This window comes from Trichoderma camerunense (assembly GCF_050948025.1).
Source record: "Trichoderma camerunense strain CBS 138272 chromosome Unknown V8C40scaffold_19, whole genome shotgun sequence".
NCBI lineage: Eukaryota > Fungi > Ascomycota > Sordariomycetes > Hypocreales > Hypocreaceae > Trichoderma > Trichoderma camerunense.
This window is the reverse complement of record NW_028145351.1, coordinates 260,548-288,023: the sequence shown is the minus strand read 5'-3', so window position 1 is coordinate 288,023 and position 27,476 is coordinate 260,548. Positions and strand designations below refer to the sequence as shown.

General features: G+C 49.4%; 10 protein-coding genes across 10 annotated transcripts; 5 read left to right on the top strand and 5 right to left on the bottom strand.

Annotated features, from left to right (window-relative positions):
• Positions 1–148: 148 nt before the first annotated feature.
• On the bottom strand, positions 149–1,722 carry V8C40DRAFT_269537 (uncharacterized protein; the record flags this gene model as incomplete). Its single annotated transcript, XM_083220095.1, has 3 exons — positions 149–886; positions 955–1,317; positions 1,429–1,722. The coding sequence occupies 3 exons, from the start codon at positions 1,720–1,722 to the stop codon at positions 149–151; spliced, it is 1,395 nt and encodes a 464-aa protein (XP_083069180.1).
• A 417-nt stretch (positions 1,723–2,139) lies between these two features.
• V8C40DRAFT_254609 (uncharacterized protein) lies at positions 2,140–3,746 on the bottom strand. The gene has a single exon (XM_083217862.1). The coding sequence runs from the start codon at positions 3,339–3,341 to the stop codon at positions 2,790–2,792; it is 552 nt and encodes a 183-aa protein (XP_083069179.1). The 5' UTR covers positions 3,342–3,746; the 3' UTR covers positions 2,140–2,789.
• A 264-nt stretch (positions 3,747–4,010) lies between these two features.
• V8C40DRAFT_84718 (ester cyclase) lies at positions 4,011–4,826 on the bottom strand. The gene is made up of 2 exons (XM_083223514.1): positions 4,451–4,826; positions 4,011–4,385 (listed from the first exon to the last, which is right to left on the bottom strand). Exons 1-2 carry the CDS (start codon positions 4,631–4,633, stop codon positions 4,065–4,067), a joined length of 504 nt encoding a protein of 167 aa, XP_083069178.1. The 5' UTR covers positions 4,634–4,826; the 3' UTR covers positions 4,011–4,064.
• Positions 4,827–6,266: 1,440 nt separating this feature from the next.
• V8C40DRAFT_282115 (uncharacterized protein) lies at positions 6,267–7,283 on the top strand (the record flags this gene model as incomplete). The annotated part of the gene is made up of 1 exon (XM_083221734.1): positions 6,267–7,283. One exon carries the CDS (start codon positions 6,267–6,269, stop codon positions 7,281–7,283), a length of 1,017 nt encoding a protein of 338 aa, XP_083069177.1.
• A 297-nt stretch (positions 7,284–7,580) lies between these two features.
• V8C40DRAFT_254606 (U4/U6-U5 snRNP complex subunit DIB1) lies at positions 7,581–8,902 on the top strand. Its single transcript, XM_083217861.1, has 4 exons — positions 7,581–7,693; positions 7,764–7,810; positions 7,882–7,968; positions 8,018–8,902. The coding sequence occupies exons 1-4, from the start codon at positions 7,630–7,632 to the stop codon at positions 8,249–8,251; spliced, it is 432 nt and encodes a 143-aa protein (XP_083069176.1). The 5' UTR covers positions 7,581–7,629; the 3' UTR covers positions 8,252–8,902.
• A 627-nt stretch (positions 8,903–9,529) lies between these two features.
• Positions 9,530–11,689, top strand: V8C40DRAFT_254603 (glycoside hydrolase family 27 protein). The gene is made up of 6 exons (XM_083217860.1): positions 9,530–9,967; positions 10,035–10,167; positions 10,220–10,354; positions 10,423–10,512; positions 10,579–10,588; positions 10,660–11,689. Exons 1-6 carry the CDS (start codon positions 9,863–9,865, stop codon positions 11,519–11,521), a joined length of 1,335 nt encoding a protein of 444 aa, XP_083069175.1. The 5' UTR covers positions 9,530–9,862; the 3' UTR covers positions 11,522–11,689.
• Positions 11,690–11,892: 203 nt separating this feature from the next.
• On the top strand, positions 11,893–16,067 carry V8C40DRAFT_254601 (uncharacterized protein). The gene is made up of 7 exons (XM_083217859.1): positions 11,893–13,295; positions 13,363–14,685; positions 14,744–14,972; positions 15,032–15,153; positions 15,231–15,488; positions 15,554–15,771; positions 15,833–16,067. Exons 1-7 carry the CDS (start codon positions 12,294–12,296, stop codon positions 15,978–15,980), a joined length of 3,300 nt encoding a protein of 1,099 aa, XP_083069174.1. The 5' UTR covers positions 11,893–12,293; the 3' UTR covers positions 15,981–16,067.
• Positions 15,992–21,263, bottom strand: V8C40DRAFT_254599 (bifunctional ATP-dependent DNA helicase/ssDNA endodeoxyribonuclease DNA2). The gene is made up of 4 exons (XM_083217858.1): positions 21,104–21,263; positions 19,519–21,051; positions 18,972–19,466; positions 15,992–18,920 (listed from the first exon to the last, which is right to left on the bottom strand). Exons 1-4 carry the CDS (start codon positions 21,146–21,148, stop codon positions 16,164–16,166), a joined length of 4,830 nt encoding a protein of 1,609 aa, XP_083069173.1. The 5' UTR covers positions 21,149–21,263; the 3' UTR covers positions 15,992–16,163.
• A 177-nt stretch (positions 21,264–21,440) lies between these two features.
• V8C40DRAFT_254597 (uncharacterized protein) lies at positions 21,441–22,890 on the top strand. The gene has a single exon (XM_083217857.1). The coding sequence runs from the start codon at positions 21,532–21,534 to the stop codon at positions 22,726–22,728; it is 1,197 nt and encodes a 398-aa protein (XP_083069172.1). The 5' UTR covers positions 21,441–21,531; the 3' UTR covers positions 22,729–22,890.
• Positions 22,775–26,528, bottom strand: V8C40DRAFT_254595 (altered inheritance of mitochondria protein 21). The gene is made up of 3 exons (XM_083217856.1): positions 26,410–26,528; positions 25,057–26,077; positions 22,775–24,995 (listed from the first exon to the last, which is right to left on the bottom strand). The coding sequence occupies exons 2-3, from the start codon at positions 25,961–25,963 to the stop codon at positions 23,056–23,058; spliced, it is 2,847 nt and encodes a 948-aa protein (XP_083069171.1). The 5' UTR covers positions 25,964–26,077; positions 26,410–26,528; the 3' UTR covers positions 22,775–23,055.
• Positions 26,529–27,476: the final 948 nt, after the last annotated feature.

Here is a 27,476-nt window from a genome sequence, read left to right as displayed (position 1 = left end):
TTGGTCAAAGACCGCCTGCTTAGTACTCGCAGCCCACCTCCAACTGCGGCTAATACTTGACTGTATGTGCATAAATTGCAAGGGAGGGAAACGCAACAGTTGGCAGCCCAGGATACATGTATCAACCCCGTCCATTCACCAGCGTATTTCACAACCCATACCTCCCAAATAAAAATGTCTCCCATGGTTCTGGCTTCACGCGGGGCTTGTCAGACACTCTGTAGCCCCGAAACTCGACATTGTTACCAACGTGTGTGAGGGCATATACCACGCCCGCGAAGCTTGTGCAGTCGTCGCTCAGGTAATCAATGTGCCCTGAGTCGGGATAGGGAAGGACCTCGCCTTCTCCAGTCTCACGGCCATGAAGCCGGAAGTATACACGGCGAGATGGGGATGGAAGGAGTCTGGTCTTGCGTCTCTTTGCACTGGTATGTCCTGTACCTTGTGCCTGTAGGTCATTACCCGGTTTGCGCTTCTTTCCGTTGGTAGAAATTTGCAAATCAGTATCGTCTCTATCCTTGTCCTCGTCGTCTTGGTCCTCGTCTTCCCCGTTCTCATCTCCGGAAGAGGCTTCAGAATACAGGCTGTCTAATGCTTGGAAAGCATCCTCGGATAGGCTGAGAATCATGGTCCCCTCTATTATACCAAAATCGTAAGCCGCACGCCGCGTGCTTCCTTTGCCGCTGGATATATCCATAGTGAGTGTATGTCCCTTTAGAGTGTCCAGCCAGCCTTCTGTAATCTCATCGCAGCGGACAACGTAAGAACCCTGACAGCGATCAAGATTGAACACTTCAGAGTGCTGATTCATCCCGTTTGCCCCTTTTGACTGCACTTGATCAACATATTTCTGGTGCCTTTCTAGCTGTTCTTTCCACAATGCCTCCTGCTGAGCTCTGTTAGCTTCGTCCTGACGATCCATTATGCTCTTTGCCAATCGAAAAACCTCTTCACGGTTCCATCGATGCAGATCTTGCGAGCTTCCAGATAGCCCACTCCCCAGGTATGTAGACCGGGGACTTTCCTGGCGGCATCCTGCAATTTCCATCCTCTATCCAAACCGTCCAGAGCCAGCGCTTCTGTGGTTTTAGCCATATCCGGCTCCCCATCCGTCAAAAAGTACATGTCAATGAATCTCTGGGGATCAAAGGCTGCCCTTTCACTGGGTGTCTTGCAACGCTCAAAAGCTTCATCATCCCTTCGTTTCATCTCCGCGCGCCATGCAGCGCAGTCGGCCTCCCACTTCTGCTGCAGAGGCTCATAGTCGGCTCGCATCGAAGCCTCCAATTCCGCCACTGACTGAGGAACGTGGTTACACTGTAATTACTGGCGAATTAGAAATGGTGATACCACGGAATCATGTGAAGCCAGGTAGTAAAATTGATCAATGTACACGGAACTGGGAAGTTTTACTTTGCTTTGACGAACTGCATCTTGAAGGAGAGCCTGTAGCTCTAGCTTGCTCGCTGATGACGGGAAATAGACGCCATAGTATCTTAATTGAGCAGCGAAAAATGGCCTTCTAAACAACCGGCGGGCTTCTTCTGTCGCAGCCTTTTGATCGCGCTTGAGTCTGAGAGTCGAAGGGTTGAACAGTTCATGTAAACGCGATCCCTCAACCCGATCAATGGCGTCAATACTGAACACTCCCTTGCGGAGTTGAAAGCCGTCACGTTTGAGAATTGGTGGCTGAGGTTCCTGGAGTACAGACGTTTTCGACATGGTTGGTGACAGTTTAATGCACGAATTACGGTGTTATCGTGAAATTAAAACATCCATGATGGGAAATAGTTTAGGTATATTTAATGTATGTCGCTATTAGTACTCGAAAGCGCGACAAGAAAACATGAAGTCGCGGTTCAATCCTTACTAACGCGATCAAGGTGCACGCATTAGTAGTGAGATCCATTCACAAATGATGTCATCATATTCAAGACCCAGATTGGCCAAGTTGGGAACTGAATGATCGCCGGTGAAAGTTAAGCAGGATCAGCAAAGAGATCAACGCGGTCTCTGGGTTGCGTAGGTATGTCGACTAGGTATTTCTAACTACATGTACGTTCGCTGACTCTTGCAGGTTGAATATTAGCATATCGATGGGCCCATTATTTGACCGTGCTGTTTCAAGGACCATACATCGCGACTCTGCTCCAGCATACAAGAACCTCAGCTTAGACCCCTAGGGAAAACCACCCATACCTCGAGGAGCGTACGTATCATTCTATCGCCTAGCTTGAAATCATGAAGACTATCCCGAACCAGAGTTTAGGAGCTGCCGCTGCCAGGTCCATTGAGACAGCCAGCACCTCGGCGGAAGCTTCTATGACCCTGACCTTGTAACCGGCCTTTGCCACAAACACCTTGATGAGGTTAATATCTAGTATGTAGCTGGTAGATCTCCAACTTGCCGCCAACTGCGGATTTCACACGCTTGCCGGCGAGTTGCGCCATTCGTCCTTCGTGAGGGCAGACGCTTATGCCACCTCTCAGTCCCTCTCAACCAGCTTGTGGTGATTGCGATTTAGACAAACTCGGCACCCTAATAGTTCCCAGATACTCTTTTCCCCTCTGTTACTCAATCCTCCAGACTCCGTCTTTTTCGAGCGCATCTTCCACCCTTTTAAGTTTGTCATCGCCCATATATGAAATAGCCAATGGCGCCGACGAGGATGATTCCAGTGGGACTCCCGCTGTGATTGCTAAATAAGAGTCTACATCGTCTTAAATGGCCTTGTCTGAACGAATACCGCCGAACGGCCATTGCATCCCACCCTGAATATTCCGAAATCCTAAAAAATTTGTTTCAACTTATACGTCGAGTCGTCAAACTGCGTCGAAAATCGTACTGAAAACCATTGCGTTTCCTTGTCACCCCACTCTACCTGATACTCCGAATTTTTCCTCCCATCGAAAGCGGCCTTCTCGTGCACCGTTACCGTAGGCTTGAATGCTTTTCTTAAACCATTCTCCATCCAAGAGACACGATAGTCCTCCACGACAAGCTGCGTAATCTCTCTGATTGAAGGCCAGGGTGGAGAGGTGATCATGTAGACGCCTGCAAAGAAACCCAAATCGATCGTGGGTTTGCTTTCAATAATCTTCTCGACGGGGGCGATTAGATCCTGTGGAGGATTCATTAAAAGTTCCACCAACTTCTCTATCGAAAGAAGCTCATAGCCGTGCTCCTTGAGGACCCGTTTGAACTCGGCGTCTCTCTGTTCATCTTGACAGGACATCATGGCCTTCGTGCAGTCAATACGAAGAGGTGAATTTTTGTTCTGCAACTCTCTCACGAATCTGCGAACCTCCAGGTCTTTGATGGAAACCGTCTCAGACATCATGGGCAACTCTGAGCAGGATGTCAAGGGTAATGTATGCGATAGATGTGTGGTTTCGGAGATTATCGCCTTGGAAGATCCGTGTATAAGGCAGAATCTAATGTTTTTATAATAAAACGGCCTTCTGCACCATGTTAAGGAGAATTATCTCCGCTAAAATATAACATGAGCAGCCTCCGCGCGGCCTAGAACGCTTCCCAAAAGTTGAGCATATGCAGCACTGCAATAGACTGCCAATAGCCTCAAATTCACTGCTCCACAGCTGTATATCCTCCAGTGTCCAGCTCTTTTCAGCTAGGGACCCCTGCCCGGCTGAACTCACTTTAAAGCGGGAGGGTTTCACTAGCTTGCTGTACTTTGCCAATTCGCAAGCTCGTTGGCTGCTGATCAACAACTACACCAACAGCCCTATCTTCAACTTTTAGAAGTCGTCGCAGAAGTCATGCGTTTATACCATGTCGACAGCTGGACCGTACTAGGGATCCGCACGACGAATTGTGGGCCCCTTTGAGCAGCCTAACATGGAATTTAGGTTCAAACAAATGTTTACTCTATATTGAGCTTTAGTGCGAACTCCGGGTGTTTTCTCTTTGAATCTAGATAGAAGGTGTTCACATATAGAGGAGTACTTGCGGATAGAAGCGTCTGTAGATATATCATTTTAAATTAACGAATGAACCTGTCTATATAGTATAACCATTCCATATCAAGGACTGCATCAATCCATTAGTAAACCTGGTTGCCATCCTTGTCATAGACAATCTCCTTGCCAGGCTTGGGAGGGGTGACAATTCCGAGCTGCTGCAAAACAGTGATTCCGCCCTCCTCAGCAATCTCCTTAACGATCTTTCCATTCTTGAGAGTGAAAATAGTCATGCCAGAGAAGTGAATCTTCTTGCCAGTGTTGGGCGTCTTGAGCTCGCCCACAGTGAAGTCGTCAAAGGCACGGCCAGTGTGAGTGCCGCCGCCAACCCATTGGGCTGCTACGTAGTCGCCCTCGGCAATCAATGGAGTCTGGTAAGCTCGGAAAGTCAAGTCGGGGAATGCCTTGTTATAGCTGTTAGTCTCTTCTGATTCCACTTTATCATTGATTGACGGTGATTATTAAATACCTCCATAAACTCCCTCAGCATTGTCTTTGCTCCCTCCTTGCCGTGACGAGGTCCATGGTTAGGGTAGCTCTGGAGAAAGTCGTCAGAGCAGACCTCGTCGACCACGTTCACATTTCCCTTAACCCAGTATTCCTCGAAATACTTGTTAACGATAGCCTTGTTGCGTTCCTCGAGAGCACCCATTTTGTAGTGTAGTGTGGAGTTGATTTTTGGGAAATGAAGAGTATCAATTGATGAGATGTTGGTTGATTGTGTTGTTTCGGTGACTGTGTTGTATGATGATGATGTTGATGAGATTCTGTTGATGATTTTTCTTAATAGAACGCTGGTGCAATGCCATCTTTTATAGCTGTCGCATCGTAACTCTACGTGAACAGTTCGAGAGCAATGAAGCTGTCACAACGGAGCTACTCGGCATCGCCAATGGGGCACCGCGTCATTGGCAACATGAGCGTTGCCATAGAAGTTTAATATGCGTAACGACCTAATAAATGTTAAAGTAAGTTCATTTCGTCCGACCTAGCGGGGGCCATCTCTTGCAAAATATCCAATCATCAGATTTATAATAGTCAACGATATCCAAAGCATTGGGCGATGTGGCGCCAGGTTTGCATACATTCAAAGCAACACCCGCATATTCGGCTTAGTCGCAAAAGTTGAACGCCCGGTTGTGGCGTAGGTGCGGCAGCTCCAGCCCAACGTTACCCAGAAAGGGTATCTAAACCTACCGAGTTGAGGACTGTTTACTATTATTCATCGTGGCATGCTTAGTAAATATAGTGGGAGGAGTCAATTTGACAGCGGCTGAGTATGGCTCCGGCTTCCGAATAGCAGGAGTCTTTCTGAAGCAACAAGAGTTGATAACCGTCAACGATCTTGCCACATACACGGTATTCTCTTGGTAGTAGTTGACAATAGCTATAATCCACCTGTAATTATGTCATGATATTGCTAGAAGTTAACCTATGATATGGCGAAACGAATGTTGGGTTCATGGTGCAGCCATAGTTCACACATGCTCAACGTTTACGGAGCCGGCACAAATTCAAGTGGTAAGTAGAATAGAGAAATCTTTAATATTTAGAGTAATTAAGCTTATAAGCTATTCATCGAGATAACAAGACTAGAAACTCAGTGATGCATACATCCTCAAAGATACCGTTGCCCTAGTTAGGAGTTTATCCTATTGGATGCAAAGTGAAACAGGGGGATGCAGCAGTAATGTGTGAAGTATTCGAGCACTGAGACGGCCAAGGTCGATGAATAAGATATTACCAATGTCTTAGCATCGGCTGTTCAGCCCTATTGTCTATAATCTCCTGTATCAGCTGTATTAGCGCGCCCCAATCCTGGTTGCAGCGGGCTGAAGCTTACACCTTGATCACCACATCAACCGCCCACATCAAACAATTCCAACCTATAGCAGCCAATCGCTGGGGATTTTCGTCGGAAATAGTTTCTCCAGACTATGTTTCCAGATGCACGGCCTCACCAAACTCCATACCAGGAGAGGCTTGGCACGCCAGGTGGTCTTAGTGATTATTTTTGGTAGCGATGATTCCACATCAAATTATAAAAAGTGACGATCGCGTTGGAATACTCCGTCGGATCGCCTCCTTTCAAACGAATAGGGCTATTTTGCTTGAGATCATTAATGCCAAATTGGTTGTGTTTATTCAAGGCTTGCGTGTACTTATTGCTTTTGTTTTCCTTTCGCTAGTAATCTAATTAATGGAAGTTAGACCCATTGAATACCCATACAACTCTGCATTACACATTTCTCAGACCACAAGAAGAATTCTTAATCATTATCAAAATGAAATCCGTTCTTGCCTATGTGCTGGCCATGTTGGGCACTGTCACTACCCTCGAGAAACCAGTCGGCGTGCCAGGCCTCATCTTCACGGAAGAATATATCGACAAAGTTGCCAACCACTCCGCGTCATTCCATCCAAACTTTAGCAAAAATACCGTTGCGGGAGTCCAAGCCAATGGCCGTCTGGCCACAGCCGATGTCGACCAATATTTCAGCGGATCTATAAATCTTGGAAGAGCTGCTTTTGAGCAGGCATTAGCATTCGATCCTACTGGAGGACTCCGAGCTCAGTTCCTTGACAGACTCATCATCGTCGAAGGCAACATCGCCGCACTACTTAGTGCTACTAGAATCACTACAAACAGCTCTCGTTTTGAGACAACACTAGCAGAGACTATGATTTTCGATAAAGATGCACTTCTCAGCCGCATCGTCAGCATCGGTGAAGGTGGACTTCAAAACGCTCAAGCTCTTGGCGAGATTGCACCGCCGCCTCTCGAGACGATTGTACGAAACCCTATTGCCAACACCTCGTCCGGCTTCACATTCAAAATCAAGGAGAAGGCTGCGCAATTCAACATCAATTTCAACAACAAGAACGCTTCAGCCAACGGACTCCTTGCCACGGAGAACGTCACGGTTGTTTCCGATGGTCGAAACTCAACAGGCCGTGCCTCACTGGTGAACTTGTTTACTCGCTACAACACTTCGGTGCCGGATCTGCTGCAGCACGACGAGTTTGTTATTGGCCAAGGTAACTGGGTTGCCACCGAATATATATTCCAGGGAACGCGAAATGGTACCTTCACAATGGTTAATGGAACGGAGGTTGCGCCCAATGGGCTCCAATATCGTGCAAGAGGGATGCGGTTTATGAGATTCAACGAAGAGGGTTTGATTGATTTGTTTTGGCAAGCAGCTGATAACGATATTTTCGTTAATGATGTGAGCTTGTTGAATCCGATTCTCGTTTTGAACAGTGTGGCACCTGAGTGTATTGCTCAGATTCCGGCGTAGGGCTGCTTTAAGCTTGAGTTGGTGTAACGCTATTAATTTTGTATTATTCATCTATCTATAGAATCTTATTCATGCTTAAATATTCTAGTTTGATATATATTTGATGTGTTTTTTTGTCATTTCTTCTACGACCTTTTGCCTCTAGGTTAGGCAACAGTGCATGTATTTTCTAGATTGTTCTGCTGCAAATGCGCCACACACAAGACAAGCCACACGGCACGGCGATACCTGAAACCCGATGCTGCTCAGCGCCCAAAATCTCAACAAAGCAAGGCTCAAGCTTGGCTCAACTGCTGCAGGACAATCATCTCCACCATAGAACCAATAATCAGCATCTCATCTCAAAATGGGATCCGTCGTTCTTCCGCATCTGAATTCCGGCTGGCACGTCGACCAGGCCATCTTATCCGGTTCGTCATTCTCTTTACTATTGCTCATCATAATTTTCACATGTGATTTCAGTGCTGACTTGTTCCATAGAAGAGGATCGTCTCGTCGTCATCCGGTTCGGACGTGACCACGATCGGGTAAGAGAATTCATCCCTTGCTTGTTGGGGTATTTTTCTCCTCTCATGAGCAAGAAACTGACTGTCAGTAGGACTGCATGCTACAAGATGAAGTGCTCTACAAGATAGCCGACCGCGTCAAGAACTTTGCCGTCATTTACCTATGTGACATCGATGAGGTAGGTTCCATCTTGTCCATGAGTCAGAGCTGCTATTAATGAGAAGCAGGTTCCCGATTTCAACGCCATGTACGAGTTGTACGACCCTTGCTCTATCCTATTCTTCTTCCGCAACAAGCACATGATGTGCGATTTCGGTACCGGTAACAACAACAAGCTCAACTGGGTACTGGAGGATAAGCAAGAGCTCATTGACATTATTGAAACGATATACCGGGGAGCAAAGAAGGGTCGAGGTTTGGTGGTCAGCCCCAAAGATTACAGCACGAGGCACAGATATTGAGTTGGGAGCTCTCCGGTGAGCATGAGAGAGTGCTCTATTTATACCCCAGTGATTTTACTGTTATGAGAAGGAATATGAAGGAAAAATTCGATATCGAACTACCGATCATGCCGGATTCAGGCAGCATCGCGGTTGTGCTTCTGCACTTACGCTGTGGAAGATTATGATGCCCGTTAACCGATGATGCGCGATCGAATCTCACGATAATGCTTGGAAAGACAGCAAAGAGGAGTCTATCTTGCGCCAAATGTACCGGCAACGATGAAGCCTTTGCAGAGACTTGCCGTGTTGAAGTCGATTAGACTGTATGGATTGACCAAGAAAACTGAGCATAGTCGTTTACAAGATAGAATTGTAGTCATAAGCAAATCGAGAGTCGAAGAAAAATATCCCGTCGGATACATTGATGACGAAATTCGGAACCGGCGCCTAAATTCTCCCTGCAATGCCTGATGCGATTCGGAGAATTTTCCGTTGCCCAGCCGTAGACGTCGGCAGTGGCTCTTGGCCCCTCCCGGTTGTATGTTGTCTATACTTGCACCCTTGTGAATAGTATTCACATGCGAATAGCGCATGTGTGAAAACAAGCCCTTGATGTGCTCTGGAAAGCCTCACCAGCATCACCATCGTTCAAATTGGCCTCATTCTGGCATTGATTGAAAGCGATACTTGTGATACACAAGAACTTTAGATTTAGCCGCTGGATGCTTAATTTGAATGATATGTTTAATTTGTCTCACGATGATACTTACCACCTCCCGAAACTCTAGCTGAGTACCCTCGCAATTAGAAATCCAGCATCTGGAGATCCAAGATGCTCCGAATTATAATCCGGATCAAAATGAAATACCTATTCCCATTACCCAACCCCGGAGAGCCTTGTTCCAGCCCACGAATAGGAAATCTGGGAATAACCTGATCTTCCATCACCCGGCATATGGATCGCCAGATGCCTCCCGCATTAGACATAGTCGCGGAGCCATGTGCCGTCCATCCTGGGTTCAAATTGCGGGGGTGGATCATCATTCTCCAATGATGAACACGACGGAACATCGCCGGGTTGCGTATGCATATATGGTGTGTTGTGTTGAGAGCCCAGTGTTACGCTGCAATGGCAATGGGCCATGCTGCTGCTGTGCGCGTTCCGGTTGGTGCGCTTCCTCGACAGGGAACTCTCCAGCTTGCTCCTGTTGTATCCCGAAAATAGATGGCTCTTATAAACGGTACTATGTAAAGAGGCACTTTTGTTTTGGACTATAAGTGGCCCTTGGCGTTGAAGTTGTCTCGTATCATAGTGTGCATGTACGTGCGTGCATTTGAGGGAGATTGAGTTGTAACACGGCTCCCTCTCCGCACTTCCGTAGGGTTAATTCTCCCAAAAGTCATTGAGCCGAGCATTGTGGGACAATTATAAATGCGATTCAACTCCCCTCAGTGTCTTGCCTCGCTTTAGTCCGTGGTGATTCAAGTCAGAGGAGTCAGCTATTCATTGCTAATCCCCGAACCGCAAGAGAAGTGGCGATACACCTCTTCCATTATAAGAGGAAGACGACCGACTTCATCAAAATCTATTGTTCTTTAAGCCAAGCTTCTTGAAGAAAGTTTTAGAAAATGGGATCTCGCTCAATCAACAGCGGCGGAAAGCCTTCCGTCTGGGCTGGCCTTGCGCTCCTTGTCTCTGGTGCACGCGCAATTGCGATGCCCGATGGACACACTGTAAGATTGTGTCCCCCCTCACCTATAAAGGCGTCTCTTTATTCTGAGATGTTGAAAAAATATCTAGGGAAAAGTTCCAAGTTTGGGATGGAATTCGTGGAATGCGTACCACTGCGACATTGACGAAAGCAAATTCCTCTCAGCCGCCGAACTGATCGTGAGCTCTGGCCTTCTTGACGCAGGATACGAATATGTCAACAGTAAGTAAATCCTTTCAAATTACTAGTCAACAGCTGCTAATTCAATTCTTAGTCGATGATTGTTGGTCGATGAAGGATGGGCGGGTTGACGGCCATATTGCTCCTAATACCACTCGTTTCCCTGATGGTATCGATGGATTGGCCCAAAAAGTCCACGCTCTGGGCTTGAAATTGGGTATTTACAGTAGTAAGTTGCCTTTGCTCGACCGTTGACCAATAAACCGAGAAATCAACCTGATGCTAACTACGTACCAGCTGCTGGAACTGACACTTGCGCTGGCTACCCAGCAAGTCTCGGATATGAGGATGTCGATGCTGCCGACTTTGCCAACTGGGGAGTCGATTGTAAGTGCATCATACATGTATCCCACAACAGGGTTTATTGAAAGCTAACTATCCATATTCAACTAGATCTGAAATAGTGAGTCTAAAGTTCTTGTTCATGTTTAGGTATGAAAATGACAAGACCAACATTGGCTAATCATGATCAAGTGATAACTGCAACGTTCCCTCCGACTGGCAAGATGAATACGTCGCCTGCATCCCAGACGCTTCCACGTCTGGTCCCAATGGCACCTGCACCACCGCCAACACGCCGAACCTCGCTCCTCCAGGATACGACTGGAGCACTTCCAAATCCGCCCAGCGCTTCGGCGCCATGCGAGACGCCCTGGCCAAGCAAAGCCACGAGATTGTGCTGAGCCTGTGCATCTGGGGCACAGCCGACGTCTTCTCCTGGGGCAACTCGACGGGCATCAACTGGCGCATGAGCGGCGACATTTCTCCTGAGTGGGACTCTGTCACGCACATCCTCAACATAAACTCATTCAAGATGAATTCCATCGGCTTCTGGGGCCACAACGACGCAGACATGCTCGAGGTTGGCAACGGTGACTTGACGGCTGCTGAGACACGCACGCACTTTGCCCTGTGGGCAGCCATGAAGTCACCCCTTCTCATCGGAACGGATCTCTCCCAGCTGTCGCAGGATAACATCAACTTGTTGAAGAACAAGCACTTGCTGGCGTTTAACCAGGACAAGGTCTACGGTCGCCCGGCTACTCCGTACAAATGGGGAATCAACCCTGACTGGACGTACAACTCTACGTATCCTGCCGAGTTTTGGGCTGGTCCATCGACCAAGGGGCATCTTGTGCTGATGGTGAATACATTGAATAACACAGTTACCAAGGAGGCTAAGTGGCATGAGATTCCGGGCTTGTCTGCAGGACACTATGAGGTGCGAGATGTGTGGAGTGACAAGAATCTTGGGTGTCTTAGTTCGTACAAGGTAGCTGTTGCTGCTCACGACACTGCTGTTATTTTGGTTGGTAAGAAGTGCCGAAAATGGTAGATGTATATTATAATCTAAAACAGCTCTATTCAATTGGAGTATTGATGCAGGTAGTGGTCAATACAATATTTACTATTAACGTCTTTCTTTAGTGTGTGTAATAGGCAATCTGTGCTGTCCACTCTCCTCATACAAAGCATTACCAGCATCCAGCACGGGAATGGTGATTAATATGTAAGAGAACAACAGATTTCAATCATATACAAATAATCACATGTGTATATCAATTATAAAATGCTGATCATTAATGAGTGTCCTCGTGGTCACTTTTGTCAAGACGCCGAATCTTGTTTTCCAACCGTTGCCCCAAAACGGAAAAGTCTTCAGCGCCTTTCATCCACCAACACTTTCAGAGCAACTCCCAACTGCGTCAGCCATTCCGCCCTGCAATCACCATTAAGGAACTAAATCTTCTATTGCTCAATCGTCGGATTGCTGGATGAGTGATTCCGGCACCAATTGATGGGCTCATGGCTCGTGCTCAATCGTCTGCTTCGAGTCCGAGAATCGCAGTCTTTTCTCCCTCTGACGTAGATGCCGAACGCCGACGATGATTTTCCAAGGCCTGCCGAGCATGCGATACCGAATTTGATGCTCTTGTCCTCCTTCAACTGAAGATTGGACTTTCAATTCTTCTAATATTTATTCTATGTTACAAACAAAGCAGCTCAAGCCATGAAAACATCAACCGAGTGAAATCCCAGCCATTGGATCTAAAGAAGCCTTGAAGATTCCTGGATCTCAAGACTCATGACTGCATCCCGACATCAATATGGCTGCCGATATCTCACCAGACCCCGAAAGCTTCACTCCACCGGCTCATATCCAGAGCAATAGCGACGTCGAAAATGACCCTCAGTCGCTATCCAGTCCTACATCCACCAGGCTACGCTTTCTTGCCCAAACTCCGCCACTCAAGACAACAACCACCTCAGCAGCACAATCCGAATATGGCAGCAGACGCAGCTCTTATATCATCCCGATAGACCAAATTCTCCCAGAAGATCACATTGACCCGGACACGTTTGGCGTGGCCGAGGAGCGAGATGGCTTCTTTGACGCTTTATTCCTCAAGCACACGCCGTTGATGCCGCAAGGCTTTGTAGAACGATCCAGGGCATCGCTGCCCGCTGCTTTCGACGAAGAGTCACCGTTGGCAGCGAGTCGATTCATTCCAAGACAGATTCGTGGGGTCAAATCGGTGCTCCGGCGTGTCGCAACAACTCGAACCGGCATTCGTCTCCTCAGGTCCTTTACCGCCTATTTCGCAGCGTACATTCTGTGCTTGATACCGGCTGTCCGAAGATGGCTTGGTCCAATTCACTATATGATTGCTGTCTCAGTCATCTTGAATCACCCAGCCAGGACTTTGGGTGCGCAGGTTGAAGGCACCATCTTCACCACCATTGGGACAGCAGCCGGAATTGGATGGGGAGTTGCTGGCCTCTTATTATCGACATCGACTACTGCCGCGAGCAATGGCTATGGTGGCATTCTGGCTCTTTTTCTGGCTCTGTTCATGGCAGTCATAGCATGGATACGGTCGTTTTATGCGAGATTCTACCAGATGGTCGTGTGTGCAGGCGTAGCGATCATCTTCACCGTCTTATCCCAGACTCAAGGGGATCTCATCGTGTGGGAGAAACTGAGAAACTACGCTGTTCCTTGGCTTTTCGGTCAGGCCATTGCACTGCTAGTAAACAGCACCGTCTTCCCTGATGCTGGTGCGAGACCACTTGCCCTTGTTTTCAACAATTCCTTTTCCCTCATGCTGGTTTGTAAATCCCCATTGTCTCTCGCACTTTTGCCATCCTATCCCATCTGACTCTTCTATTATCTAGGAAGCTATTGTGATTCCACGTCCTCGAGACACCAGATTCAGGCGGAGTCTGGTGCGTGCATTCGTAGACCTGTCTGCCGCCAACCGTGAGATGCGGTCAAGCCTCACCATTACACGATTCAAGCCAGACGATGTGAGAGATTTGCGAAACATTATGCAAGCCGTTATCCGCGCGCTGCTGGCCATGGAAACGGAGAGCGCCCTCTTCAGCGAGACCGACGATGGCAATGTTCCAATCGTTGTCGAGGCCACCCAGATGTCTTCCTCGTCTTCTAGCAGCAATGATCTTAATAACATGACCACAGAGAAAGCCCCTGGTGTATTGAAAGAGGCGGATGTAACGCGTACGGTGATTCGGAAACTGGCAAAACCTACCAAAGAGATTCTCGCATGTATGAACCTGGGGCTGCAGGCAAGCCAAGCTGCGTTGATGGACCTTTCTGGTTATCGACAGTATCTCGGTCCTCCAATGGCTGTTTCATCGGACATCGCCCCTGTCCAAATTCGAATGAGGACTGCCAAGGCCATCTTCGATGCCGTCGAGTCAGAAGTCCTTGAATCGGGCCAGCTGCCCTCATCGTCAATGAACGATTCAGCCATCGTCCAACTATTCATCTTTGCTAGACATCTTCGCGAAACCGCGACCACAATCGAAAGCCTTATGGGCAAAGTATACAACATGCAACAATGCTCTAACTGGCCACGGCCTCACCTACCGTCATATCCACTTCACAAAGCCGTCCACTGCGTCAACCCTCAAGTCACGCATGACCGAGGCGGAGCCACAGCCGGATCATACCACGTCACGTTCCTTCAAATTGCTCATGCTCTAGAATCAATCAAGTGTCGAGAATACAAACCTTTGGCGAAATACGAAGACGACATCTCTGAGACAGAATTACACGCCGAGTTGACGCATCTCACGGATCCCGGTGCGCCGCCCGATCTAGGGACCAAGAAAAACAGCCTGAGCTACAAGATCTGGCAGGTACTGCACCTTTTACAAGGTTACGAGAGCCGATATGCCTTCAAAACCGTCTTGGTCACATCTCTCCTTGCAATCCCCTCTTATCTCAGCTGGGACAAAGTCTGGTGGGATGAATACGAAGCTTGGTGGGCTGTTACGATGAGCTGGCTCCTCATCCACGCCCGTGTAGGCGGCAATGTACAAGATCTGATTGCTAGAGCTGTTTTGGCCATACTAGGTGCTGTGTGGGCTGGGATTTCACATGCTGCGGGAGATGGAAATCCTTATGTAGTTGCAGTGTTTGCAGCTATTTTCATGATACCCATGCTGTATCGATTTACACTAAGCTCCCATCCGGTAGGATCTCTGCCGTTCCCTTGATCACTGGCTAGATTATACTAATGTATATTTATAGAGATCTGGCCTCGTTGGATGCCTGTCTTTCACAGTCATTTCACTCCAGCTCCAGGCCGGTAATCTCCCTTCCTCTGCAGCTCTAACCACCGTCTACAGAGGCGTCGTGTTCCTCGTTGGCACAACTGCACCAATCGTGGTCAACTGGTGTCTATGGCCGTTTATCGCAAGACACGAACTCAGGAAATCACTGTCTTCAATGCTCTTCTTCCTGAGCATCATTTACCGAAGTACTTATAATAACCCATATCATAACCTTTTATGTGTAATCTTACTAACCCCTTCGCAGACGTCGTTGCAAAATATATATACTTCGAAGAAGGCAAAGAGCCCACACCAGAAGACATAATCAATTCCGAAATCCTCGAAGGCCGCATCAGAGAAGGCTTTGTACGGATCAGACAGCTCCTCGTAAGCAACACTCTGCCACTAAACACCAAACCACATGATATGCATGAATATATCAAAACTAACAAGCAGCTCAATAGGTCATGACCCGTCACGAAGTCCGTCTCCGCAGCCCCTTCAACCCGCTCCCATACTCCGGCCTGGCAGATTCCTGCGAACGCTTCTTCGACTACCTCATCGCCGTGCGCCAATCCGCCGTCTTCTACAACCCAGACTACATCCGCGACGACCCCGTCGCCGCACAGCGCCTCCTCGGCTTCAGGAGAGATGCTGTCGCTTCCATCCTAGCTAACCTGTACATTTTCGCCGGAGCTCTCAGGGCTGACCGAAAAGTCCCAGTACGCACCCCCCCTGAATCACCATTCTCTGTCTATACATGTACTCTATTACTAACAACTTCTAGCGTTATATTCCCAGCGCCGCCGCAGCAAGAAGAAAACTCCTCCTAGAAACCGCCGCCGTGGAAGACGAAATGGCGCAGCACAGCCACGAGAGCGACGTCCGATGGCACAAGAAGTGGAGCGACATATACAGCTACTCGTACAACGAGAGTCTCACAGGCTGCGTGGCTCAACTAGAAGAGCTAGAAAGGTTCACAAAATTCATTGTCGGCGAGCAAGGGTAAATATTCCCTTTCCCCCAAACTAATTTTCATTGAAATTGTGGTTTTAATGTTTGATAGGTTTGATGAGGAATGCAAGTTAGGATATCATGACGAAGATGACAGCGAAGAAGAAGAGGATGTAGAAGACGAAGAACAAGAAGATCACGAACATGACCAAGATGACGACGACGACGATGACGATCAACACTCAAGACGGACGGAATAGACAAACATAATATTTCGTTATCTGAATTCATACCAGAATAATACCCTAAATGCAATGCCTCGTTATCCTTGCTTTGCAAATATCCTATGACCCCATAATCACACGCGTCCAACAACTATAAAACTCATAATCAATCCTACCACCCGGCAGAGAAATATGCAACAAAAAGCCTCCGTCTCAAATTCAATATGCGCCATTCGTCATTTCATTCAGTATATCCCTCGTAATCAGCTTCCCCTTGAGTAGCATCTCCTCTCCCATCCTTGCTCTTCTCGGTGACGGCCTCTTATTCTCCTTATCCTTATAGGAAGTTGGACTCACCCTCGTTGGCCGTTTTGGTGACCTCCGGGGCGTCCGCTGCGTTGTAAGTTGTGTGCTCAAATCTTCAAAACAGTGGTTCTGAAGCGCGTTATCAGGCAAGTGATATATCCAATTACGATCGTCCATCAGCGAGATGAATTTGCTCAGCATATTCTCATCTCCGCTTCCCTTAAGGGTGCCCATGCTGCCCACAACGAGCAGCTTCGTCTTTGCACGGGTAAACGCCACGTTGATACGCCGCCAGTCTTTGAGCAGATCTCCGATGTTGCACGCCTCGTTGCTTCGTACCAGGCTCAGTACAATGACCTCCTTGTCTCGCCCCTGAAAGCGATCCGTTGTGTGCATTTCCACACCAGGAAAGTGCTTGAGCTTATCCTTTAGGAGGTGTAGCTGCGCACGGTAATGTGTCATGACACCAATCTCGGTGGCTGGCACGCCTACAGTAAGCAAGCTTTCGACAAGTTGTGAAACGACTTGTCCTTCGGCCGAGTTGATGATACGCTTGCCTTGAGCCTCTTCTCGAACTTGTGGACGAATTGTATCGGTGTCAACAAACCGAACGCGAGCTTCAGCATCCAGGAGATCGTAAAGCCAGCATCGTGAAGGGACGGGCCCGGTACAAAACGAGCCAGTTGTTCCAGAGCGATGTATCGTTGTTGAGTCGTGGTGGCGCTGTCTGAGAGACTCCATGCTGGGAATGTGAAGCTTCTTCTTGCGCAAAGCTTCTGTGCCACAGCGAAGTCTGCCATTGTAGATGAGGGTGTTGCTGAGAGTCATAATATCTTCGCACATACGGTACTGGTGCTCCAGATTGACGACAGACTGCGGGTGCGTATCTGATAGCAGTTTGAAGAGACTCACATCCAAGCCGCCCAGCCTGGCCTCTTCATTCTTCACCACCGGGGGAAGCTGGTTGTGGTCTCCTAGTAGAACAAACGTCCTTGCCAGTCGAATTGGGCCGGCGCAGATGGGCAACGTAATCTGTGATGCCTCATCTACGATGCAGTAGTCAAAGGAGCGCTCCAAGAAGACTTGGTGATTAATTCCCAGACAAGTCGTGGCGACAATTGGGGTTCCGTGCCACGCTTCCTTAATCTCCTCAAATGTCTTCTTCGGCTGACCCGCGAGATGTGCAAAATCTGGAACCTCGGGATGAACCTTTGCAGGAGCGCCAAGTCGGAGAATGGGGATTTTATCTGATTTGAGCTTGAGGAGGATGTTGTCAACGGCAGTGTGTGTATGAGATGTCAGTAACACCGTCTTGTTTTGTGAAACGAGAGCCTTGATGATATGAGCAATGGTAGTCGTCTTGCCGGTGCCAGGCATTCCCAGTACAAGCGCATAATCCTGCGCGCTCATGACCTTTTCGATTGCTCGCTTCTGATCAACATTCAAATTCTCCCCGTCTGTGACGGTGTATTGCGTTGCCACTGTTTTAAATCTAGGGGGAATCAGATCCACAATCAAGTTGCGAATCTGCACCGCAGCCGGCACATCATTTGCCATCATCTGGATCAAGTTGTTTCTCACAGTGGCCATGCCATTGCTAAACTCGTCCTGATCGAGGCGATATCTGACAGGCGCCTCCTTGATTTTCCCTTGGCTCTGATCAATAGATGCGCCCTCCGGCGCAACCTCCATAATGCTAGCGAAAACTTGATTGTTGACTTCGTCAAATCCAGGTTGTCGAATTCTTGCATTGTGTAATCGTCGGTCCACCGCAACACTTATTCTTTGCTTTCGAACAGACGTGATGTAGCCAATCGCCAGAGCATAATGTCCTTCTTCGTCTGAAACGACAACTGGCTCGCCAACCGTCAATTCTGATCCGATAAACGTAAAATTAGGTGGAGGCTCGCGCTTGATAAAGGTGTAGTGGTATCGATTAATCCGTGGGTTATCCTCATCGACCGACGCAGATCCTTCTTCAATAATAACATCAGAAAAGCATCGAGATTTTTTCTCACGCTCAGCACTCGTCATCGTCCAAAGCTCCCTCTTGGTCTTTTGACCTTCCTTTTCTTCTTTTGTAAGCAGGTTTTCCCACTTGATGAAAAAATCTTGATGTTTTGGTGTTAAATGTTTGATGACTTCGTCAAACTTCTCATTCATGCCGCTCGATTCCCCATTGCCATCATCAGCTAGTCGATGATAGATGAAGCAGGAAGTCTTCGCATAGCACTTTCCACACATGTGCTTGCTCTTCAGCATAGGAGGCAATTGAACGCTTCGCTCTCGGATATAACATGCCAGCTGGTTTCGCTGCATAACCATGTGTCGAAGCTCATGTCTAATAGCGGGAATTCGCATCGTTTTAGACGTCTCCATGTAGTATAAAATACCGTAGGCAATATCAATGTCATAACGGTCCGATAGTAGGAGAGTGTAGAGAGCCGTCTGTGCCATGTGGTTGCTGTTGGCATGTTTGCCGGTCTTGACTTCAAATGGTACTGTCAACACTTGGCTCTGCTTGCCGTCCAACATTGCGACTTCGACTGTTGCATCAATGTTTCCCTTCAGTCCATACATAGGTGACCAGACATGCTCTTCTACGTCAAGGAGCTTTCTAACAGCGATAGTAGCTCTATCACCATTTCTTCCCTCGACAATGGCATCGGTCTTGACAGGTGTTAGTATCAGTATATGTGAAATAACATGTTGTCATCTTACCTGCGGTTGAGATGCAACAAAACTCTTAGCCCAATAGCTGAGCTCGGTCATTTTTGATTGAAGGTGTTCTTTCGCAGCCGCAATGCCAACTTTAATTGTATACAAATCCTCAATGTGTTTCTCAATGTTCTTATCAATCAACTGAGATAGGAAAGGGAGATCAAAGTTGTTGGCGAGTAATGCTGCCTGGAAGATTTCGTGGAGCATCGTTCCGTAGACCAGTGGAGGAGAAGCCTCACTGGTGGCCTTGACTCGATCTTGGAGAACAGCTCGCCGCATGCAACCAAAAGAATCAGCAACAACAGTTGCGGACACCAGCTGATCGGGGTGCAGAATCAAGAGATTCTGAGCATCGTCCACAATGCACTGCCCCTTTAGTGAAAACTCTCCGATGACATGGACGTAGGAATCAGGGTGAGCCGGCGTATCGAACCAAGAACCTCGCAGCTGTAGAGTCCGTGAAGACTTGGAGCCATCCGCTTGAATCAACAAGATCTAATTTGAGTCAGCAGGTGTTACAAGTCCAGTAATCGTTGGCCCAGCTCACCTTTTCCGGACAGATGCGGTTGTATTGATCGACGTATTCACCGTCTAAGACACTGGTTACTAAATATCGCTGAATAGTCTTGATTTTCTTCTTGTTCTGGCCTACATTTAGCATGGTTTCTTTCGGGATAACTTCCTCACATACAGCTGTTGAGGCAGAGTTTCGCTGCGGGACCGCTTGAGTCGCAGCGTATTCAACCGCTTCAAAGTCGACATCGCCGTCAAATACATCATCGAATTCGTCATCCAGATCGACTTGCTTCTTCGGGGTTTTCTTTCTGGGAGATGTCTTCATTGCCCTTTGCGTCCTCCTCGCTGGCACTGGAGTCTGAGTCTCCAAACCTCCAAGCAAATCATCCGCGCCGTCGAATATGTCGTCATCAAAATCGTCAAATTCATCTAGAACCGGCTTCTTCTCCAATACCTGCCTGTCTTGTTTCTCTGCTCTCTCTATGCTTCCACCACCCTTTGTAGGCTCTGCCACTTGAGATGCCCGAATTGTTTGGGACGCCTGGGATGCCAGCAAGGTTTCTTCAAGCATTAGGAGCTCATCATCCAGATCATCATCGTCGCCATAGTCCGAAACGGTAGGGCTTGGCAATCGACGCCTTGAATTCCTTGACGGCGAGTTGTTTTTCTGAGGTGCAGTCTGCCTCTTCTTAAGAGACGGCGAGTCCATGGCTCCAATATCGGCGTCTTCATCCGGGGTCTGGTCGTGAATACTACTCGTGACTGAATCCAGTAACGCTGTGACAAGAGACGACTTGGACGCAGCCTCCAGCTCTCGCTGACCAGTGCTGCTCTGACTGCCCGACTTGGACTTCTCAACCCTCCTCCGCTTGGTCCAATTGAATCCACAGCTAGCAGCCCGGCGCAAGTCCCCCTGTTCCACTTGTGCAGCCTGGTTTTTAGAAGGTCGCGGAGATGACGATACCATCAACTGGGCAAGGATGGGATTCGTCACCCCAGTGATGGCAGACTGTCCCTCGGGCCCATTCAGCGAGTAACGATCCCACAGCTCCAGAGTCGGGTCGGGATGAGGCCCCTTTAACGCTTTGGCGAGTTTCTTGACATTGACCGTCGGCGTGGCAATTCGTTCGGTGGGAGGCGAAGAGATCGGCGAAGAGCTCCTGGCTCTCTTTCTGCCTTTACGGGGCATCATCGGCGAAATAGTGGCGAATGCATTCGGATCCTGCTTGTTATTCCACAGCAGCTTTTCGCTGGGAGAAGTGCTGGTATCCTCCTCGGCCTGGCTGCATGGCTCGAGGAGGTCGCTCCAGTTCAGCCGAGTCACCGGAGTGGCACTGTTTCCAATCATCTTCAGGTTGGAGGGCGTTTCCGAGTTGGAGGCTGAGGTTGTCCCGCGGCCCCTCGCTTCTACGCCTTGTTTTGCTGCGGACCCATCGTTGGAGTCCTGGTAGAGAAACTTGTTGAGCTTTTTCTTTGTCACGTCGGAGATGGGAATCAGATTCTTCGAGTTTGGGGCCTGCAGGCTATTTGGGTGGCTGTGAGAGCGCTGCCACGGTGAGCGTTGCTGCAGCGCTTGTAAGTGACCAGTCACAACAAAACAACAAAAGTAAACATACTCTTGGGAGCCCAATCCGCTCAGAATACGACTTCTGGAGCGGCATGATTGGCAAGGCGGTGACGAGACCCTTACATTGAAAGGCCTCTCTAGTCGTGCATTGTCCGGTTTTATTTTTCTGTGCAAAATTGGACGCTCGGGAGTGACAATCTGCTGTTCAATTAGGAAGGGCAGAATGTCTAAACACGCCCCAAAACGCGTCGCGCAGCTACCAACATGAAGCTTAATGACACGGTCACGTGGGGGTGCTTATCGATAAAGCTGCAGGTCCCTTGCAATGTCTTGCGTCACAGTGCTTCAACCGGCTTCATATGTGGCTCGATAGCTTACATTCGCGGGGTTGCATCTACGAAACATTGAATTCCAATTTTATGTTGCCTTTTACCTTGTTGAAAAATAAAAAGACACAAAGATAGAGAAGAAAAAAACATGGACGATTCAGGCGGGAGCAACAATGGCGGCGGCGACGGCAACCGGAATCCCGACTTCAAGAACATGAGCCGATCTGAATACATCCGGACTGCCAGAGCAGCCATGGAAGAGCGTCGCCAGCGAGCCATAACGAACCGCCAGCAATTCGAGCCTCAAATTCACGAGCAAATCCAACGCCTCTTCCAGAATTACGAAGCTCCCTTCTATGCGCGGTTCCGTGGCTTCGGAAAGGCCCAGACGCTGGCCCTAGCGGAGTCAACGGTGGTCTCATTAGCCGCAGTGAACAACAGGCCCTTTGAGGACTCGGAAATCCAGGCTCTCACCGAGCATTTCCTATCAAGCGTGCATAACTTGCTGGCTTGGAAATGGGCCATGACCGGGTTTGCGGCTTACATGACCTACCGAGGCCGCAGGATATGGCGGTTCCCCTTCTTCACGCCCGAGTTCAAGCGCTTCAGCCCCATCGGCGGCAGCCCGGGCCTCAAGTTCATGTGGCACAGCGCCCGCTTCGCCGCCTACTACGGAACTCTGTGGGTTCTCGGAGAGCCAGTCTTTCAAGGAGCAAACTTTATGCGACAGCGTTCGGAGATGGAGCGCGATTCAAGGCTGCGAGCGCTCTTACATGACGGAAAGTCGCAAGGCGCAACTTTGCTTGGAGGCAATCCGGACCATCGCGAGCAGATCAACGATGCATGGGAATCAGCGGCACAGCAAGAGAGCGCGAGTCAATACAGAGAGCCAGAACAACAAACCCAGAGCACTTCGACACAATCCTCTTGGGCCTCATATGGTACCCCTACGTCATCATCACAGGCCCCACAGCGATCCGATTCATGGGACTCTCAAATAACAGATGACTTTGACGACGCTTCACCCGTCGCTCCCTCGTCGAGAAATAGCTCAGATACTTCAGGCAACAGCAGCGGCTCAGCATGGGACCGCATCCGTCAGCAAGCACAATACCAGCCATCCTCTCAGCCAGACCGAAAGACGTGGGAGAAGCCCCAGTCCGGAGGCGGCTGGGGTTCGGAAGCCGACTCTACCGCGCAAGTCTCCCGAGACGGCTATTCCTTTTCAAAGGCCGACGAGGAAAAGAACCGGGATAGGGTTCAGGCGCAGCGGGAGTTTGACCGTCTGCTAGAGAGGGAGCGTGGAGGCACTGACCAGGAGAGGAGTTCGTGGAGCAGGAAGTAGAGAGTTGTCTATTGGGCATGCTCACATTTCAACACTCGTGTACCATATATCTGTTTTATTAGGAGTATAAATCTCAAATGATGTACTATTTATGCCTTGATTTACACTATTAGGAGAGATAAGAATGATTGTCGCATTAAAGCCAACTGAAGAGAAATACAGCTTGACCTCAAGAATGCCAATGTGTATGACATATATACACCAAAAGTATCGATGGAAGAAATTTCAAGAAATTTCAAGAATACCAGATAGATCAATGAAACCAGCCTTTCAACGATACAATCGTGCACAAGACATCCAGTGTCAGCCGCTCTCACAACAGCCGCTCTAAGACTTTACCTCATCGTTCACCTCAACCGGCTCTATCTTGTCGTCCTTCTGCTCAACCTTGGCCTCCAAGATGCTCTCGCCAGCCATGTTCGTCGCAAGTGTTTCTTCCTTCACAGGCTCATCTGACTTTGCGATTTCCTCTGACTTCGGCTTCTCAGATTCTACAGTCTCGGGCTCCTTGATCTCTTCGGGCTCTTCTACCTTTTCAGGCTCTTTAGCGCTTTCGAGGTCCTCGACTTCTTCGGGTTCAGCCACAGGTTCTGGCGCCGGTACCGTCTCAGATGCTGCAGGCTCTGCAGGAGCGGAGGGCTCAACGGGTTCCTTGAGGGCTTCAGTTTCCACTAGTGGCACAACAGGCTCCAGCTGCTTCTCCTCTTCCGCTTTGGGCGCTTCTGGTTCAGCAGGCTTCTCGCTTTCCGTTGGAGGTGGCGATAGCTTTTCTGATTCTACCACGGTTTCCGAAGTCTCCTTCAGAGGGGCCTCAAGAGTTTCAGAGGCGACATGAACATGGCCGTGTTCGGGATCAATGTTCCAAATTGTCTGCGGCTGGGAAACGGAGAGGGAGACAGGTGTGGCTTCTTTCGCCGCAGCTGGGGCGGGAGCTGGAGCCGCGGTCCGGGCTGGAGCACGGCGCTGCGGTCCTCTAGCCCGACCCTTTCTAGCATCGGATAGCGGAACTTTCTCCTTTTCCTCCTCAGGTTGGCTCTTCTCCACCTCTTCCTTCTTTGAGGGCTGAGGTCCAAGCTGCAGACGCTTATTCAGATCGCTCATGAAACCAGCTTGAAGCGCGGCAATCTTGCCACCAGTAGGACGAGATGGAACAGGAGGCTTCGGCTTAGGGGCGGCCGCATCCTTTGAATCGCCCGAAAGCTTCTTCACAGGCCGAACAGGTATTGTCGGCTTGGCCGCATCTTCGCTAGCAGCCTCAGCTTGTGGTTTTGACTTTGGCCGTTCAGGTACAGAAGGCTTGTGTGACAACAATTCGGTCAATTTCTTGGAGGGTCGAGCGGGAACTTCAGGCTTCTTCTCGTCCTTTGGCTTTTCTTCAACCTCGGCCTCATACAGAAGACTCTCTGGAGTGTCTTCCCACACATCTTTGCTCGGGAACCGGTTTGGTTTTCCAGTCTTCAAATGGGGCTGGTGATCCACCCAGGACGGCTTGTGTTCCAGAATGGGCAAGAAGTTGTGCTTTTTCCCGTTTGCCTCTTTCTCAGCGAGCTGTTCTTGTTGCAAGGCAAACATCTGTGCCGGAGTCATGGGGCGATTTTCGTTGTGCGCCGACGACTTCCTTCGATGCGGGTCTTCCTGCTCTTCCTCCTCCTCCTCCTTCACATTGTCAGGGGTTGATACTTCAGCGGTGTAATGAACGCTGGTGGGCGCATCCTCCCAAACATCCTTGCTGGGGAAGTAATGGCGTGCTTTGGATCCGTCCTTGCTCTCACGCTTTTGCTCTTCCTCTTTCTTTGCGGCCTCATCATCGAACAGAGGCTCGTACTCGCGTACATCTTCCAGTGGAGTGGAGTCAAACTCATGGCCGGAAACAGCGTTGTAGATACTCGTCGGGCGACTGCTTGGGCGACTGGTCGGGCGGCTTGTGCCATCATACGAGCTGCTATTGCGGTCAAGGTGCGGGCGAATAGCCGGAGCCTGTGCGGGTTGCCGAACATCCTTTTCGATCTCGTCCGCAGCGAGGATTGGTGCCTCAAAATCGTGGCCGTGAGTCTCAACGGGGCTTTCGGCACCATAAGAGTATTGCTCCGGATGCTTGGGGTCGTCTACATGGATAGGTTTGTCTTCGGACGCTTCAGGGTCCTCCAGCGGAACACTTCCATCCAACACAATGGAGACGGGGCGTGGAGTGGCCATTCGGCTAGCATACTCCTCGTGAGCTTGAAAAGCAACCTCCTCATTAGGGGTTCCTCTATATTCATCGAAATCTGCACAAATTTGTTAACCAGGATTCATCACAGTCGCCAACCAAAGTAAGTCTACACCAACCTATGCCAGATCTACGCTTAGCTGTCTCTCGGACCAGCTTGTTGAGGTCATTGCTGCTCATGGCGAAGTCATTCTGGCGGTCGTGTAAGGGAGTGTGATGTTCTCTCTGCAACAGTTCAGGATGCTTCTTATAATAGGCTTTATCAAGTTCGTCTTGCGAGTCGACACCGTGGCCGTGCATTCCATAACTTCCAGGAGGGAGGCCACGGGAACTGTGCCTGCGACTGTGATTCTTGCCATTTCCGTCTGAGCCTGGGGCAGGTGATGGCGCTTGGACGTCTCCCAGGTGCGGGTTCATGGGGACTCGCTGGCCGATTTCGGGGATGCCATGCTCATCATCAAGCTGATGATCCTGCTCGCTGGTGGTGGAGAAGCTTGTGCTAGACTTCTTCTTCAAGCCATTTCGGGAGGCCGAACGTCCCTCAAGGTATCCGGGCTTTCCAATGCCAAACGAGGCGGCCTTGTCCGAATCGGTACGGGTGACAGTCTGGAGTCGTTCTTTGGCACTTGAGGCAGGCAGGGACGGCTTGGGTGCGTGCAGCTTGAGGTCCTGGGCGACGGAACGAGTCTGCTCGGGGTCCTCAGTGCCCTCTCCCTTGAGTTCGGCGGTGATGACGCTGTATTCCAGGCCTTCTTCGCCAACCGAGGGCATCGGCACGCTGTCGGGGTGGTCATCCTCGCCGCTGCGGTCACTCGGGCTGAACTGAGCCGCAAGAGGGCTTATGAGGCCATCGGTAAAGGGCGATTGGGCGAATCGATCGGGGTTGGGGGACTTTGAACGGTCAATGCGCTTGTTGGTCGGACGCGGCGGGACCAGAGGAGTCGAAGTGGCGGCCAAGAGGTCCTTGGCCGGGCTTTTGGACGGACGAGGAGGGATGACTGGTTGCTGCATCGTCGGTGCCGTCATAGTGTGCGAATCATTTAAAGATGTAGATGCAGATGCAGATGCGAAGCGAATTGTTCAATTGTTGTATTTTTTTTTTATGCGATGACGATGTAAATAAGTAAATGCGGTTTCGATCTGGAGAAGAGAAGCCACAAAACGTCAGCTGGTGTCTTTGACTTGACCCTTTTTACATGACAAGGCAGAAGTGGGATGTCACAGGACTAAGGCTGCAACACAAAGGGGGTCTGAAACGAAACCCAACGAGCCCATTGATGGCAGTCTTTGGGCCGCGGCGACTAGCAGCCTCTCACACAATGCCAATTAATTGCATGCAGGCAATTGATGGGCAACGACGCCGTGGTCAAGTCAGTCATGCCCTACAGACTGTGTCGTCTGTATACATGCTTGACATGCAGCCACCAAGGTGTCCCGCCGCCCTCGGAGTCACTTGTCAGGGGTCAACGTACCAATTGAGTTTGTTTCGGATGATCGCTGTAGAATGTCTTGAAAGGCTACAGCTATAGCAATGTATCGAATTCAAGCAGTAACACGAAAGACAGATGTCAATGAGATTGGGAGTGATCAGAGTCTGCGATGCTGCCCTGGGCAAGGTGCCTCGAACAGCTTATCTATGCCAGTGCTGCCATTGGGGAGGCCTGTGCGCTAATTCTGGCAACCGATAGCGCCTCACACATGTGCCGCATGCGCACTGTATGACCAGCGCCTGGACGGTGAGGAATCACAGTGCAATGTGACCGTCAGCCGCACCGTAATCCCACCAACCCCTCTACGCCACACCACGCTTTGGGGCCAAGGTTAAAAGCAAGAAAACGAGACAGGGCGCTGGTTGACGGATGTGACTCGTTCAAACGCAAGCATTTGTTTACCACCAGACGCTGCGCGATTTTATCTAGACACTGTAGCGTCATGCAGGTACTCTATTCTATCTATTACATATTAATGATTTGATAGCAATCTCTCAATGTAAAATGCACAGTATGCGGGCTCTTTACTTCCTCAGCTTCACCCAGAACTCATTGTTGCAATCGTCTCTCATATCCCTTGATTGCGTCACTAGTAGCTCAGCAACCCCACCACCGAGATCACTCGCTCAAATCTGGATCCCCTGCAGCTGGCACAAATCGAATCGGCTGACCTGTAAAACTAATACGCTACGACCGACTAAAGCTGGCTGGATCAGCTCGAAGCAGCATCAATCACCAGCTCACCGCCAGTAAAGTCGCGAAGTGCTTCATTGACACTTCTGTTGGGCTGCTTCTCCATTGGCTGAGGCATGTGCTGTGTGTGTGTTACTCTGCATATATGCACCTCTTAGACGTTAGAACATCAATGCTACAGATCCTACCGTCCATCTGAAAGGATTGAGCCGAGAGCCCATTAGCTGAGCCTGGAGCTGCAGGTGATTCAGCCTGCAGCGCTCCGATGATGCCCTGACATCTGCGAGAGGAGCTCTAAGTGGCCAAACAGCTGTATGATTTCACTACCCCTGTGAAGAATATGCGACGTGGCGCCG